At 43.9% G+C, this 17,120-nt stretch overlaps 1 protein-coding gene across 1 annotated transcript; it reads right to left on the bottom strand.

The window, feature by feature from the left end:
- Positions 1-1,317: 1,317 nt before the first annotated feature.
- LOC123366487 (centromere protein F-like) lies at positions 1,318-16,818 on the bottom strand. Its single transcript, XM_045010006.1, has 7 exons — positions 16,799-16,818; positions 12,928-13,060; positions 10,566-10,744; positions 8,465-8,546; positions 7,589-7,672; positions 6,558-6,742; positions 1,318-1,625 (listed from the first exon to the last, which is right to left on the bottom strand). The coding sequence occupies exons 2-7, from the start codon at positions 12,932-12,934 to the stop codon at positions 1,422-1,424; spliced, it is 741 nt and encodes a 246-aa protein (XP_044865941.1). The 5' UTR covers positions 12,935-13,060; positions 16,799-16,818; the 3' UTR covers positions 1,318-1,421.
- Positions 16,819-17,120: the final 302 nt, after the last annotated feature.

Genomic DNA, 17,120 nt, shown 5'->3' with positions numbered 1-17,120 from the left:
TGGGATTTAAAGGGCTCTGGGCTCCCCGTTGCAGCAGGCAGTCCACAGCCCTCTGACTCCCGGCCGCGGCTGGGATTTCAACGGCTTTGGGCTCCCCGCGGCTGCCGGCTGACCAGAGCCCTCTGATTCCAGGCCACGACTGGGATTTAAAGGGCTCTGGGCTCCCCGCGGCTGCTGGCAGCCCAGAGCCCTCTGAATCCTGGCCGCGGCTGAGATTTAAAGGGCTCTGGGCTCCCCGCGGCTGCTGGCAGCCCAGAGCCCTCTGATTCCTGGCCGAGGCTAAGATTTAAAGGGCTCTGGGCTCCCCGCCGCAGCGGTCAGCCCAGAGCCCTCTGATTCCCGGCCGCGGCTGGGATTTAAAGGGCTCTGGGCTCCCCGCGGTTGCAGGCAGCCCAGTGCCCTCTGATTCCCGGCCGCGGCTGGGATTTAAAGGGCTCTGGGTTCCCCGTCGCAGCGGGCAGTGCAGAGTCCTCTGACTCCCGGCCGCAGCTGTGATTTTAAAGGCTCTTGGCTCCCTGGCTGCCCAGAGCAGGGGAGAAACCTAGCTCCAAATATTGCTGGAGCAGAGCCCCTGACTGTGAATATTCCTGGGGCTAAAGCCCCAGGAGCCCATATAAGTTGGCGCCCATACCTGAGCGACCTCTTTTCCGCTCACCTTGTCTGCCTGTGACTCCCCCAAGCCAAGAGCACTTTCCATTTCTAGGAACGTGAACAATGAGAAGCCGTCACACTCATTGGGGTGCCTAATAAGGGTTTCGGGGTCAGATTCCAAGGTATCCATCAATGGTCTAAAGGTGCTCGGGGGTAAAACAAAGCCCGAAGTTCTCATGGGGGTGGTAAAGGAGTCCACGTTTCCTCTCAGTAGCCTTTCCACAATTTCTAAAACACGTGTCCTTGGTAAGAGATGGCCTCCTCTGCCCGGAGCTGGGACTTATGGGGTAATGGTGCTGCTCTCTGATTGGCAGAGGGCATTGGGAGGAGTTCTTAGAGGGGTCACATGACCCACTTCCGAACAGGTCACCCCACCCCAGAACTCACTCTGATTGGTCAAATCTCCTCTGAGGGAGGTCCTATCAGGGTGAACCCCATCCTGATTGGTAGAGGGAAGTAGGCGGAGTTCTTAGAGGGGTCACATGACCCACATCCAGATGGGTCACTCCACCCCAGAACTTGCCTTGATTGGTCAAATCTCCTCTTGGGGTGGTCCCCAGCGGCTGAAAGCCTTCCTGAGTGGTAGAGGATGGTCACGTGACACACCTTGCTTCTGGTCATGTGGTATCTTGACCCTGGGAGTAATACCCCATGGAGCAGGACTTCTGGTGACAGGTGGGTGGGGTTTAAGGGGTCAAGGGGCAGAGTTTAAGGGGTCAAGGGGTGCGGTCAGGGTTTGTTTCATGGTATACTACTTATACTACTCAGGTTTACTGTACCATACAGTTTTTGTCGTGTTCATTTTCATCAGGTAGTTTTTGTGTGCTCAAGGAACATCTGCCTTGGTGTGTGTGGAGATTCTCCCTTGAGTTCTCAGCAACAGCTTCTGTGTGTTGCTTCTTCATGCAAAGAGGAGATCTTGATTCCATAGGTTCAATAGCTGTTTCCGTTTGGCACTGCTGAGTATCATCTACCTGCAATACAAACAAAAAAATTCTCATGCTTTAGTGGTATGGGAGAACCTTGTTAATTACCAGCAGGAAGTGAAAGACCCATTCCAAGCGACTGAATAATATGAATTAGCAGACACACGCTGAAAGCAAGAATCTTCAATGTTTATAGTTATCACGCTGAAAATACAACAGCGCTATGCAGAATGCTTTACAGCAACTACCTACTCCTTAGGCAGAGGAATTGACAGGCTAGTGAAGGGAGTGGGTGGTGTTCTGCTGGTGTTCTGGTGCCTGTTGGGGTTTGTTTTGCTGTAGGTGGTGGTGGTTTGCTTCAGTTTGTGTTTCCTGGACTTACAGGTTTTAGGTGGGAAGGCTATGACCCATACAGAGGCAGCAGTGAAAGACAGAATGAGGCTGACTGGATATGGAAGCTGCTGCATGTACATGATCCTGGAGGGGGTACCTGAAAAGAGTTTTGTCTGCCTGACGTGCCAACTGATAGAGCTGATGGAAGAAAAGGTCTGAGGACTGGAGATGCAGGTGGAAACTCTGGTCGAGTTTAGAAGGGGATTCGAGCGGATGATGGAGCAAAGACATGAGGAGGCTGAAGGGAAAAGCTCAGACTTGCAGATGGAAGCAGGACCAAAGAATTCTGAGGGGAGACTGCTGGGTGAGGAAAGTGGATGGTGGAAGCACGTGACTAAGAGAACCAGGCAGAGAAAAAGACGGGCCAGTGAAGGAGAAATAGAGCTCAGGAACAGGTTTGCAGAGTTGGAAAATGAAGAAGACGCTTAATGAAATTGAGGCTCAGGTGATCTTCAGTGGGATCCTGCCTGTTCCTAGAGAAGGGCAACAAAGGTATGAAAAGATTATGGCGATCAACAGATGGCTCAGGCAGTGGTGCTATGAGGAGGGCTTTGGGATGTATGGCCACTGGGAGGCATTCATGGACAGAGGACTGTTCCCATGGGATGGACTTCACCTGAGTAAGGAGGGAAATAGACTTCTAGGATGGAGGCTGGCACAACTGATTAAGAGAGCTTTAAACTAGGAATTTGGGGAAGATGGTTGGGATGTCCAGGTAATCTCCAAAATTCCCATAAAAGGGTAATCTCCCTTCTTAACATTGAGAGGGAAGAAAAGAAAGAAAGAAAGGATACAGCCATGGGTCGGAGAATGGAAATAAGGAGGAAGGGTAGTGTAGATACCAGTCTAATAGGTGATACTGGGAGTAGAATGTCTGTGCCTAACCGGGTAAAGAATGTCAGTGAAGCCAAATGGCAAAAATTAAGATGTTTGTACACTAATGCGAGGAGCCTAGGTAACAAAATGGAGGAAGTAGAGCTACTGGTGCAGGAAGTGAAACCGGATATTATAGGGATAACAGAAACATGGTGGAATAGTAGTCATGACTGGAGTACAGGTATTGAAGGCTATGTGCTGTTTAGGAAAGACAGAAATTAAGGCAAAGGTGGTGGAGTAGCATTGTATAGCAATGATGAGGTTAACTGTAAAGAAATAAGAAGTCATGGAATGGATAAGACAGAGTCTATGTGGGCAAAAATCACAATGGGAAAGAAAGCTACTAGAACCTCCCCTGAGGTGCTTGGGGCTAGCTAGAGACCGCCGGGATCTGATTTGGATATGGATAGAGACCTCTTTCATGTTTTTAATGAAGTAAACATTAATGGGAATTGTGTGATTATGGGAGACTTTAACTTCCCAGATATAGACTGGAGGACAAGTGCTAGTAATAATAGTAGGGCTCAGATTTTTCTGGATGTGATAGCTGATGGATTCCTTTATCAAGTAGTTGAAGAACCAACAAGAGGGAATGCCATTTTAGACTTGGTTTGGGTGAGTAGTGAGAACCTCATAGAAGAAATGGTTGTAGGGGACAACCTTGGTTCGAGTGATCGTGAGCTAACTCAGTTCAAGCTAGACGGAAGGATAAACAAAAATAGATCTGGGACTAGGGTTTTTTATTTCAAAAGGGCTAACTTTAAAGAATGAAGGAAATTCATTAGGGAAGTGGATTGGACTGAAGAACTTGTGGATCTAAAGGTGGAGGAGGCCTGGAATTACTTCAAGTCAAAGTTGCAGAAACTATCAGAAGCCTGCATCCCAAGAAAGGGGAAAAAATTCATAGGCAGGAGTTGATGACCAAGCTGGATGAGCAAGCATCTCAGAGAGATGATTAAGAAAAAGCAGAAAGCCTACAAGGAGTGGAAGACGGGAGTGATCAGCAAGGAAAGCTACCTTATTGAGGTCAGAACATGTAGGAATAACGTTAGAAAGGCAAAGGCCAAAAGCCATGTAGAGTTGGACCTTGCAAAGGGAATTAAAACCACTAGTAAAAGGTTCAATAGCCGTATAAATAAGAAGAAAACAAAGAAAGAAGAAGTGGGACCGCTAAACACTGAGGATGAAGTGGAGGTTAAGGATAATCTAGGCATGGCCCAATATCTAAACAAATACTTTGCCTCAGTCTTTAATGAGGCTAATGAGGAGCTTAGGGATAATGGTAGGATGACAAATGGGAATGAGGCTATGGAGGTAGATATTACCACATCCGAGGTAGAAGCCAAACTCAAACACCTTAATGGGACTAAATTGGAGGGCCCAGATAATCTTCACCCAAGAATATTAAAGGAACTGTCACATGAAATTGCAAGCCCATTAGCAAGAATTTTTAATGAATCAGTAAACTCGGGTTCTACTGGACAACTGGAGAACTGCTAACATAGTTCCTATTTTTAAGAAAGGGAAAAAACGTGATCCAAGTAACTATAGGCCTGTTAGTTTGACATCTGTAGTATGCAAGGTCTTGGAAAAATTTTTGAAGGAGAAAGTCGTTAAGGACATTGAGGTCAGTGGTAATTGGGACAAAATACGACATGGTTTTACAAAAGGTAGATCGTGCCAAACCAACCTGATCTCCTTCTTTGAGAAGGTAACCGATTTTTTAGACAAAGGAAAGGCAGTGGATCTAATTTACCTCGATTTCAGTAAGGCACTTGATACAGTTCCACAGGGGAAATTATTAGTTAAATTGGAAAAGATGGGGATCAAGATGAAAATTGAAAGGTGGATAAGGGACTGGTTAAAGGGGAGACTACAACAGGTCATACTGAAAGGTGAACTGTCAGGCTGGAAGGAGGTTACTAGTGGAGTTCCTCAGGGATCAGTTTTGGGACCAATCTTATTTAATCTTTTTATTACTGACCTTGGCACAAAAAGTGGGACTGTGCTAATAAAGCTGGGAGGTATTGCTAACACAGAGAAGGACCGGGATATCACACAGGAAGATCTGGATGACCCTGTAAACTGGAGTAATAGTAACAGGATGAAATTTAACAGTGAAAAGTGCAAGGTCATGCATTTAGGGATTAAGAACAAGAATTTTGGTTACAAATTGGGGACGCATCATTTGGAAGTAACAGAGGAGGAGAAGGACCTTGGAGTATTGGTTGATCACAAGATGACTATGAGCCGCCAATGTGATATGGCCATGAAAAAAGCTAATGCGGTTTTAGGATGCATCAGGCGAGATATTTCCAGTAAAGATAAGGAGGGTTAGTACCGTTATACAAGGCACTGGTGAGATCTCATCTGGAATATTTTGTGCAGTTCTGGTCTCCCATGTTTAAGAAGGATGAATTCAAACTAGAACAGGTACAGAGAAGGGCTACTAGGATGATCCAAGAAATGGAAAACCTATCTTATGTAAGGAGACTCAAAGAGCTTAGCTTGTTTAGCCTAATCAAAAGAAGGCTGAGGGGAGATCTGATTGCTCTTTATAAATATATCAGAAGGATAAATATCAGTGAGGGAGAGGAATTATTTAAGCTTCGTACCAATGTGGACACAAGAACAAATGGATATAAACTGGACACTAGGACGTTTAGAGTTGAAATTAGACGAAGGTTTCTAACCATTAGAGGAGTGAAATTCTGGAACAGCCTTCCAAGGGGAGTAGCGGGGGCAAAAGACATATCTGGCTTCAAGACTAAGCTTGATAAGTTTATGGAGGGAACGGTATGATGGGATAGCCTAATTTTGGCAATTAATTTGGCAATTGACCTTTGATTATTAGCAGGTAAATATGCCCAGTGGTCTGTGATGGGATGTTAGATGGGGTGGGATCTGAGTTACTACAGAGAATTCTTTCCTGGGTGTCTGGCTGGTGAGTCTGGCCCACATGCTCAGGGTTCAGCTGATCGCCATATTTGGGGTCAGGAAGGATTTTTCCTCCAGGGCAGATTGGCAGAGGCCCTGGAGGTTTTTCACCTTCCTCTGCAGCATGGGGCACGGGTCACTTGCTGGAGGATTCTCTCAGGTCTTTAAACCACGATATGAGGACTTCAGTAACTCAGACACAGGTTAGGGGTTTGTTACAGGAGTGGGTGGGTGACATTCTGTGGCCTGCGTTGTGCAGGTGGTCAGGTTAGATGATCATAATGGCCCCTTCTGACCTTAAAGTCTATGAGTCTAAGAGAACTGGGGCTGGCTGAGCAGGGAGATTGGGCCAAGGAGCCTTAATTCCAGCATATACGAATTTTTGAGTGCTTTTGCGTGTAATCCATATATGCACGAGCACCCCCCCCCTGCTCTAGGCATCCAGGCCTTTCAAGAAATAATCAAATATTTGGGATGAGCATTAAAGTGGGAAGATTGACCTCATTCCCATTTACCAAGTTAATGAGCACTTGGCATGAGATCACAGATTTGATCATACCAACAATTTTAAGTTTACCATTATGCCCAGATCTTTGTTATGTGCCAAGCTTTATTCATTTTATTTACATTGATGACCTTGTCTTCACTATATTCATGGCAGATAAAAGGAGGTATGAATAACACGGCATATCTTCAAACTCACTTGGAGAGATAAATACATTATGTGGATTTCCCATGCCCTGCACATTCAGATACATTTTGACGATCAGTTACCTTTGGTGATTTGCTGCCACCACCTGTCGGTTTAGAGATCTTGACAAAATTGCCTTTTTGTAAATGTTGGCCATATGGTGACAAATTTTGGCTTTGAGCAGCAAGACGGGGACTGGTCTTTAGGTTTAGCGCTGTTCTGCGCAAAACACAGGGGTTGGTTTTCCCAGAAGGAATATCAGCAAAGCCTGAAAAATAAACAACAGCCATGAACCACAGTTGATTAAATTACTTTATTGTTCCAATCAATCTGATCTTGCTCAATTCAAGATGGAGATGACAACTGGTAATAATTTAAGAAAGTAAAATGGCATTTACTCACTGAATAAAATAGAATGGGGGAATTATTAGGACTATCTTGTGTTCCTAGAATTTTATAGGTGAACTCAGGCAAGGGTGTGGATCTGTGCAACAGCAACTCTACTAAAATGGCAAAAAGAGTTTTCCCCAAGCAAATGTTCTCTTTTTCCTTTAAAGGGACACCGTTAACTGGAAAATCATTTCCATCTGAAAACGATGTCTCTTCTATTGTTCTACATAGAGCCGGCCAGAGGGAGACAATTCTGTTTTGCGACCCCTTTCGAGGTTTCAGAATTTGTTTTTATTCTAGATTGGAATGAAAACATAAGCCTTTCAAATGCTTTCATAAAATGAAATTGAATCAAAAAACATCAGGCTTTCAATTTGGGGGCCTTCCTCCCTGCTCAGCAAAAACTTTGTCCGAATCAATACATCTCCGTAATACATTTTGGCTTTGACAATGCAGCACATTTCAATGAAAAAACATTTAGCTAAAAATGTTTAAGCAAAAATTTCCCCCCTTCCTATCAACCAGAAGAAAAAGGTGTTTTATATTGGGAATGGCTGGGCCTAGAATCCCTCTCTTGCAACCTATACGAGGGCTGAATTTGGCCAATGATGTCCACGTTTTTACAATGCTTCCAAGTCACACCTATGACAACACCATTATTTAGATAAGCGCGCGCACACTCTCCCCAGTGTGGACCGTTCTCCTCTAAAGAAGTAACAATTACCTTTTCTGACCACCTCCGGGAGTCCGTCTGGCTCATACTCTTGCTCCTTGTCCTGGGTCAGTGACTGTGTCATCTCATCAGCACCTGACCAAAGGAAAGAGTCGTTACCTGTACAAATAACTTTAAGGAGACTCTGGAAAGATGCGTTTAGAATGCAATGATCTCAGTCATTCATTTGTTAATGAAGTACATAAGATGTGTGCTTGTGCAACCACAGTCAACTATACCAGAGCTTCAGAAGCTAGACTGATTTATGAGGATCTGGCCCCTCATCTGAATCAAATGTAATAATGGAGGTTTTGAAAATATGTGTTCTAAATAAATGCATTAAGGTTAGAAACAGGATCATGATTAAGGCTGTTTTAGTCATGGGTATTTTTAGTAAAAGTCATGGACAGGTCACGGGCAATAAACAAAAAGTCAGGGCCCCGTGACCCCTCCATGACTTTTACTGAAAATACCTGGGACTAAATCTCACCGCCTGGGAGAGGGGACGCTCCTGAAGACTGCTGGGGAGTGGAGAGAGAGAGCAGGGCAATGCTGGTGCAGGGGGAAAGGGGTGGCTCAGGCCCCACCACCACTAGTCCCAGACTGCTGCTCCAGGGACCGTGCCTGGGGCTGACTGAGCAACGGCCAGCGCGGCTGGCTCCTGGGCTTCCCCAGCTGCTGGGCTCCTGGGATCAGCTGCACCAGCACTGCAACATTCACAGAGGTCACAGAAACCGTGACTTCCACGAATGATTTGCAGCCTTACAATCATTCTAGTGGAGCATTTCCTTCTTCAACTACCCCAGACTTGGCTTGTGCTCCTTTAATAGAGCATTATGGTCAGCAATTTGTTTCGGAAACATTTCTTTTTCCTTCCCAGCTGCTTACAGGATTGCATCCATGTCTTCAGTTTAGTGTGAGAGAATCCATTTTGCTTCTTCCGTTGATCTAAAGACTTCAGACTGTCTAGCTATAAAATAAAAAAAAAATTAGTTGCTAATTGGAAAATTTATTCTTCTGTCTAAGCATTATACTCTCACTAATGGCATCTCACCTACCATTAAAAGTTCAGTGCAACTTAAAATCCAAACAAAAGTTATAATATGAATTTGTACAGTAGAGTTCACTTAGTAATATACAATTGAATTATAGCAGCTTCTAATTCCAACAGAGAAACATTAAAGTCATGTTTATTGGAAAGCTACGTGTGTGTAGATTTCCTTGATAGAGAAATCATAATCTAAACATAATATTCAAAATAACCAAATGACAGAACCCAGCCGAAAAGCATGTGGTCCAGGCATGTTTGTCCACCCTATGTGCATTGGGGTGCCAAAATAAATGGAGGGTGGATATCTGGCAGCCGTATAAAATGCACTTCAGGATAATGTAAATATCAAGCACAGTGCTCCATCAGCTGGGCATGGAGTGAGTACTGGAACTCAATGCCTGCTTGCCACAACACCGGCTCCACACTGTGCTACATGAGTGCTTTTAAATGTGTTTATTTCTGAAGCGAGAGCATAGAACTACAGTCCCTCATTCACCACAAATGGAAGTAGAAAAAGATTGCAGGCTAGAAAATGCAGAGGGAATTGATAAGAAAAAATGCACCTAGATGGACAGGTTTAAAAACTTTTCCCCTTCTGCTTGGCAGTAAATACCCAACCGATGCGTGTTACAAATAAAACTTCATATAGTCAGTATCAGAATTTCTCTTTGCAGTGGCACGTGGAATTGTTCACACGCCCATCTAAATTATTAGCAAGAACAGTGCTGTCATAAGAAGAATCACTGAAGTTGCGTATCTTGGATCGACACTCACCCCCCCCCACAATGTAGACCAGCCCTAAGAGTGGGAAGGCAAGAGAAAAGATTTAAAGCCTGATGTGTATTCAACCTGCTCATTAATTGTACGTATTACTTCCTTACAAAGGGGGCGATTCCTTTTGCCTTTTTGGGACCCAGAGCATACGGAGTTTCCAAGTATTATTCCTGAGCAGACTATGTGGGGTTCTCATCTCCTTGAGAATCCTCATGCTCCTGATCAAGCCTTCTCACAATGGAGTCAGGGCTTCCAATGGGTGTGTTGATGGACGCATGCATGGCACTAGGGCGCTGGTCCAACAAAGCCCCGTCCCCTCACAGAGCAAGGGTTGGTGGCTTGTAGCAGCAAGACATAGGTTACCCTCTAAGACTCCTAAAAAGCTGCCCACTGAACTACTTGGGCTTAGCTTGATCTTGCAGGGCTTTCCTAGCACGGCAATAGTGGTCAAAGGGAGTTACTGAGAGGTGCTGTGTTTGCGGATCCAGAGAACTTACTTGAGGAAAGGGAAAGAGGAGCAAGAAGTAGAAATGAAATCAATATGGCAGAAAAATGAACAATAATTAATTAGAAAACAAAGTTGTTGGGAGAAACTGAACCGCCAACTTGTTCTGCTGGTGGACACACTTTCTGGTGGCCTGAGGTGAAGGGTGGAGCTTAGTCCGGAGGCCTTCAGCAACAACACTGGTCCACCTCCCAGTTCTACAGGGGAGAGGAATCACCTCTTTGTTACCAATGAGGAGAAAACCTGGGCCAAAGAACAGACAAAACGTGCACATTTTATCATGTTTTCAGGTGTCCCGCTAAAGACCTCCTGTATCTTTGATAGCCAGAAGTTGATAAGATAACAGATTTAATCACATTTCCATGCTACTAACGGAGAAGTTATAGCAAATGTTATATTAGAATTGAGAATAGATATTAAAAAGGACACAATTTAATATTTGGGCTCTTAAAAGCTAAATGCCTTATTAACTGTCAGCAAAGGATATTGCTATTGCTCTTATCCGGCATTGATAACAGAGACTGAAAATAACATGGCTTTGTAAGTTTCCGTATTGTACCATTTCAACTAAGATATAGGACAAATCATTTTAAATAGTTTCCTTTTTCCCTGTCATGAACTAAGTAACGTGCTACTGATTCATTCTTTCTTTTTATTACCTTGCTCAGTTGCTCATTTTCGTGAAGTGTGATATTAAGTTGCTCTTTCAGTGTCTTTTGCTGAGCCTTGATGTTAATCATTTCCTTTTTTAAAGAAGCCAACTCAGCTGCAGACAGCTGCAGATGGGTAATCTCAGCTTGTTTCTCTTTCAATTCTATTTCCTGAGATAAAGTCTTCTCTATAGTAATAAAAAAAAATTAAGTGCTTAATTTGTGAAAGCAAACTATGTCAAATATGCAATATTAGCTTTTATGGATAACACTATCAAATGGCAATATTGACCATTTTCAATTTTTCACCTAGCAATACATTTTCTTAGTATTTCGGAATATAATTACTTATGTGTTCTAAAACTGCCTTTATACCCAAACCATGACATTGGATAGCTGAGACAATTTTAGCATTGCCAGAATTCAGTTTTGCAGAAAGAACATACTGCTACTCAAATCGCTCTATGCTTCACAATTGTAACTGTTTCTACAGCCAATCTTCACTGAGGTCCGCTGGCTTGTATTCTGAAACTCATGGTTGACAGGCAACAGTACCAATGGCTAGATAAAGAATGTTGGTGCCCTATTTGTCCGTTTTCCTCTCTTCAAAGTCCAGCATAGATAAAAATGTTCAAGGTGTTTGATGAACTGATGTATGGAGTAAAATTAAGAGACACGGGCAATACAAGAGATTTCCTGTATTGCAAAGAGAATTCTATTGAATAACACCAACTTACCATATGAAACAAGACTACACATTCCCTTCCTACAGGACAAGGGAAATTCAATGTCTCCAAGACCCAGAACTTGGTGAGAAAGAGGAGCAGACAGAGGGGAAGGGAAATGATAGCAATCAACAGTTATTTGAAATACGTCAACACCTAGGGTGGAGAAGGATTATTTAGGGTGGTGATTCAAAGGGGGGTGTGGAGGGAGAGGGACCTGGCTGCTGGGGAAGCTCAGGGCACTAGAGTGAAGCAGGGCTAGGGAAAGGCCAGAGGAGCTGGGGAGCTCCAGACTGGCAACTCCCCAGGCCGCAGGGCCTTGTCCAAGTCCCACTGAGTTGCAGGGAAAGGCAGCAGGTCCAAATCCCCCGGCCAATGATGAGTGGCCATTACAGACTGCAGTCAGCCTCAGTGAAAGGGGGCTAGATGGTACTGGCAGTAGCCACTGAGACAAGGTGGAGAATAGGGGGTGGGGATTCCCTGGGGTGGGGAGACCCAGCTAGTGGATTTCTGCTGGGAGCAGGAGCCTGACGGGGAGGGCACCGGGGTCTGGGAGGGACATGGGGGCCAGTGAGGAGAGGGATAGTGACCAGCAGAGGATGCTCCAGCTAGAAATGAGCTCAGTCCCTGGATGACCAGAAGGAGGCACAGCAGGGGTGAGAGGATAATCAGAGACTTGTTAGAGAGGAAGAACTGTCCGGGGGTTATGGGTGACAGCCTAGGACTCTGGGCACCCACATTCAGTTATGTTTCAATTAAGACAAGGTATTGTTGGTTGCAGTGCAGAGCTACAGCACAAACATCTTCTGACTTATTTTTTGTTCATAATTATTCCCTCCAGAAAATGGAGATAATGCTACCATTTGACACCTTAAGAACCACAGCTAGAAGATAGCGAAAGCAAGAAAATGGACTTAGAAGGCGTTACATTTTATTAGCTAGCCGAAAGTGCTGCCCCTTGCCAAGAATAAGATCAAAACACAAAGCACTTATTTGGATGGCCTCATGGATTGGAGAGTGCAAAATACTGATTAAAATGGGAGCAGCACTGGGTCCATACATTTAATTTTGAAATCTCATTAAGTAAGGTTAGACTTCTACAGGGATAAGTGGGAACAGTCTCCTTCTTTACAATGGCTATTTAGCAGAATTACCTGTTCTCTTAAACCTCAATCTGCAAATTGCATTTTCCCAACCAAATGGACAAATGTAGGGAAAAGTCAAATTAGGGCTCGGCAGGTAACATTTCACCACGTTTAAGCTTGATGGAGTCCATATACAAGCTAAAGGATAATAGTTTGAGGTATATTTGTTTGCTTGGGATTTTAAAACACAGGAGCACATTGTAGTATTTAATGTGCTGACCATATAGTTCTCTTTGGGACATATTTATTCCTCATTTTAAATTGCTTTAAAACCATATAATTTTACGAGTTAGTACTATATATTTGTATAAAGAAGTTCCATCTCAGTTTGGAAAGAGAATTGCATGTATTAGCTGAAAGTTAATTTAACTGTATCACACAATGAGAACTTTTTTTTCTTGGGTATTCTTCAAATCACCATTGATAATGAGATTTAAAGAACCTCCACACTGAAGTAATAGATTGTAACAGGATTTAAAAAGGTAGAAATGTGTAGCTCACTTTTCATCTCTTCAGCGTAATTCTGGCTCTCCTTCAGGAAGTCTCTGGCTGTTTTTAGTTCTGCTTCCAGCTGCTGGATTTTTTGCAATTGTTGCTCAGACTGTAAGCAAAGAAGGTTTTTTTCCTCCGTTTCCTACAACAAAACATTAGTTACAAAACAGTTGATTAAGTCAATAAACTGAGAGTAGTGTGATGTGGAATACTACCCATCTGAGTCCCATGAAGACTCTGGAAAGTTGAACTTTGGTTTCTAAACATATACATGAGTTAGGAACACAAACGGCACTCTTGGCAGTCCTCAGGGGGCAGACAATCCTTTTGGGACATATCCCAGCTGGCACAGATCACAGCAGTACTTAGGTGGCTCAGGATATGGAACCAGGGAGCTGCAACCAGTTCTCTGGTGCCTGCCCATAACAGATCTTGACACAGGATAGAATCCAGCCCACAAAAACGGAGCGTCAGTGAAGTTAAGTGACTTGCCCAAAGCCACAGAGGGGAGTCAGTATCAGAACACAGGAGAACTTTCCAGTTCTAGCTCCTGTTCTCAGACCACCCATCTCTCAGTGTGGATGAGTCAAATATATGAAGTTGCTCTTGGTAGCAAGATAGCATTAGATGTAAAGTATTATTAGTCAGTAATACCTGGGGGCTCGGGATAGTACATTTTCTAAGCATCTTTTTTTCCAAATATTTTAAGAAAAGTTAAAATACCCCATACAACTATGTCCAACCTGGGAGCTGAAATAAAAGTTATTTCTAAGAAACTAACTCCTTCCACCCAACTCCTGCATTGTTGGGTAACAGATGGCATGGCACTGGTGGGACTCTACTGGAAGCAAGCCATCATTTCTTCATCTACTTACTACGAGCAGATGGGCACCAGTGCGCAGAAGCCAAATTCAAGAAAAGGGAGGGTCTGGATGGAAAACAAATTAAAACCTTGCCGACACAGCAAGTCTGTATTTTCAGCTATTTAACCAAGTCACCCAAAGAACATAACTAAAACCGTTGATGCTTCTAGTTATTTTCCTTTTGTCTCACAACCTCCTAGTCCAAACTATCCAACTGCTATACCGAAACAAACACACACACACACACACACTCTGCTATCAATCATTCTAAAAGACACAGGTGTCAAGAGACAACATTTTCAGACAATGCTGTATGACATTATGACAGTATGACAAATGTTTCAAAGCTGTATGAATACTCAGCTTCCTGTGTTCAAAGTATCAACAAAATTCAAGGGGCTGAAATGCCCAGCCCTCTTGCTGTGACTCAGCACAAGTGGCTCTGATGAAGACGCATTCAACAAAAAGCTGGAACCAACAACCTAACATAGCTCACATAGGCCATCATTAACTCTTGCTTGAATCATCGCAATCCAATGTATTTAGACTTGAATGCTTCTGCCCTGCAAAATCTGCACGAGTTACAGAACACAGCAGCACACCTCCTCAGTAATACAGGTTCACTCGAGTACATCAGTCCTATGTTTCACTCACTCCGCTGATTCCCCAACAGAACACTGAATCAAATCTCGATCTTTATTTTCAAAGCTGTAAAGGAAATGGGCCCAATATACCATCTTACTCTCTCAGACTTCAGTAGCTGTGTTCCTCAGGAACAACTGTCTACACATCAGAAGTAAAACTAGCAGATGCAGCAGACAGGGTTTTTTCAGGAGCTGGCCCAATACTATGAAATTCACTCCATCAGAAACTTAGAATGACAACTAACATCACCATTTTTCATATTTACACTCCCCGCGCCCGCCTCCCCCCCCCCCCCCACACACACTTTGCCCTCTGGGACAGTGGTTTTCAACCTTTTTTCCATTTGCAGACCCTAGAAAATTTCAAATGGAGGTGCAGACCTCTTTGGAAATCTTAGACATGGTCTGTGGACCCCCACAGGCCACGGCTTGAAAACCAATGAAGGCAGGCAGGCTAACTAGGACACCTGGTTTATAAAGGACCTCACTTCAGTCAGTGAAGGGTGCGCAAGGTGCTGAGAGTGAGAGGGCCTGCGGCTGGAGAACTGAGGAGTACAAACGCTATCTGGCATCACGAGGAAGGTCCTGTAGTGAGGATAAAGAAGATGTTGGGAGGAGGCCATGGGGAAATAGCCCAGGGAGTTGTAGCTGTCACACAGGTGTTACACGTAACACTGTAGACAGCTGCGACCCACAGGGCCCTGGGCTGAAACCCAGAGTAGAGGGAGGGCCTGGGTTCCCCTCATTCCCCTCCCTCCTACTGGATATAAGAGGAGTTGACTTGGACTGTGGGTCCCACCAGAGGCGAAGATCCCTGGCCTGTCTCCCTGGCCCACTAGGTGGGTCAGCAGAGACTGTGGGGATTGTTCTCCTTCCTTTTCCCCATGCTGGCAAGTGATGTGGTTAGCTGAGTGAACGGCAGGTTTGAGACATAAAACTGGCCAAACTGAGGGCTGCCCTGAATCTCTGAGGTGAGCAAATCCGCCAATAAGTGCAGGACCCACCAAGGCAGAGGAGGAACTTTGTCACAGTCTTTTAAGATGCTCCAAAAAAGGACAGCCAGAATAAGACAGTATCGAAACCCAACTTCTGGTGGAAATACACTATTCTCCAACATAGAGCTTGCAGAGTTCCCCTGGGAGTCAGTAAGGCATAAATGGCACCAGTTCTTACTGATTTCCAGTTTAAATTATTAATTATTCCAGTTCCTTTGACTGGTTTGCTAGTAAAGCCTGTTCTGCTCTGCACAGCTTCTGTGTTAAGCTCACTGGAGTAGTTTCCCAAACGGTGTTTCACTGCTATTGCCTATGAGGAAAACACATCACATTTTATTTGTAGTTATATTGAATCTATTTTAAAAAATTAAAAATTCCTGATGTCCCTTTAAATGATGAGCTCCAAAGATACCTTAGAAAGGAAAACAAAGCCAAAAGAATAAGCTACGTTCTGCTTCCTCCTACAGAAAGAGAAGTTTGGAGTAACTGTGGACCATGTCTATCATAAATAAAAAAGCAGTTTTCTATTAGAGAGTGTGGATAGAAAAGAAGCAGTGCTCATATCAGAACAAGGCTAAAGGGAACGGTTGTAGGGCATTACCCCCAGATTGCCTTTGGGCCCATCTGCTACCTCAGTTTACCTTTAATCTTGCATCAAACCAGCTAGCACATGTGGTGATTTTACAGTAGTGCTCTCTTGCAGGTTGATTTATTATCATAACACAAGACTCAAACATACCCTGACCAGCCTCAATTATTCTTTTCCGCATATAATGCCTCAAGTTTTTCCAGGTCTTGATCAGAGCAGGCCCATCCTTGTAGTCCCACCCCTCTCCTAGCTGGGACTTCTGCATCCTGCAAGTCCATCAATGGAGGCTTGTCCCTACACAGTTTCCAGTTCCTTGTAATTCTCTTCCCCCAAAAGGCTTCTGCCTTGGAGTTCTGGAAAATTGTCACCTGTCCTCTTCACAGGCTCTCTGCCTGGGCACTAACGAGAGAGAGTCTCTCTCTGAACTTTTGGGGCGGGGGGGCGGGGTCTCTCTCTCTTGAATGACCACAGGCTGCCCTTTTACCTGCCAGCAGGCCCGGTTTAGATGCATGCTTCTGTCACATGACCCTTGTATTTATTCCCATCATACAGGGAGATGGGCTAAACCTGACAAAAGGTGCAGCTGTGCCCCAGTCTTTTAATGGACCAGCTCACCCTGTGACAGGAACATACTGCAGCTTGCTCTGACCTGTGATATATTTAGTTGCACTTAAATATTAGTCATGTATAGATCTTCAAACACAATAAAGAGGACAGTTAAATTTTACATACAATAAAAACTCAGCATCACCACATCCATTTGAATAGTTCAGATATTAAAAATCCTACTTTGTCGAGTTCTGCTCGTAGAGCGTCATTGGCTTGCTGCAAGTTGTTGCCTGATTTGGGGAGGGTTAGTAGGGACAGTGGAATTTATCCACTTAATTTAGTTGTATTTAATAATTAATTTTCTAATTAATTAGTAATGTTAGTAATAATTGATAGATATTAATAATATAGGTATGGCTCGCCAATATGTGTGATCAGAAGATAAAAGTTCGTCTTGAATCAGGCTTCACAGAATTTAATACAAGGAGATTGGGTTATGTGACAGAAAAACTATACTGAGACAGAATTAGTCAAACAAGACCTTTTATTTAAAACCAATAAA

The sequence above is a fragment of the Mauremys mutica genome, chromosome 3 (genome assembly GCF_020497125.1).
Source record: "Mauremys mutica isolate MM-2020 ecotype Southern chromosome 3, ASM2049712v1, whole genome shotgun sequence".
NCBI lineage: Eukaryota > Metazoa > Chordata > Testudines > Geoemydidae > Mauremys > Mauremys mutica.
Note: the sequence above shows the minus strand (reverse complement) of the source record. Positions and strands in the feature narration are given on the sequence as shown.

Excerpts from the sequence above, each read along its gene's own strand:
- LOC123366487 (XM_045010006.1), bottom strand. Across the intron at positions 8,547-10,565 it reads AAAATGAGCAACTGAGCAAG|CTAGACAGTCTGAAGTCTTT; the intron begins GTAATAAAAAGA and ends TTTATTTTATAG. Across the intron at positions 1,626-6,557 it reads GTGGCAGCAAATCACCAAAG|GTAGATGATACTCAGCAGTG; the intron begins GTAACTGATCGT and ends TTTGTATTGCAG.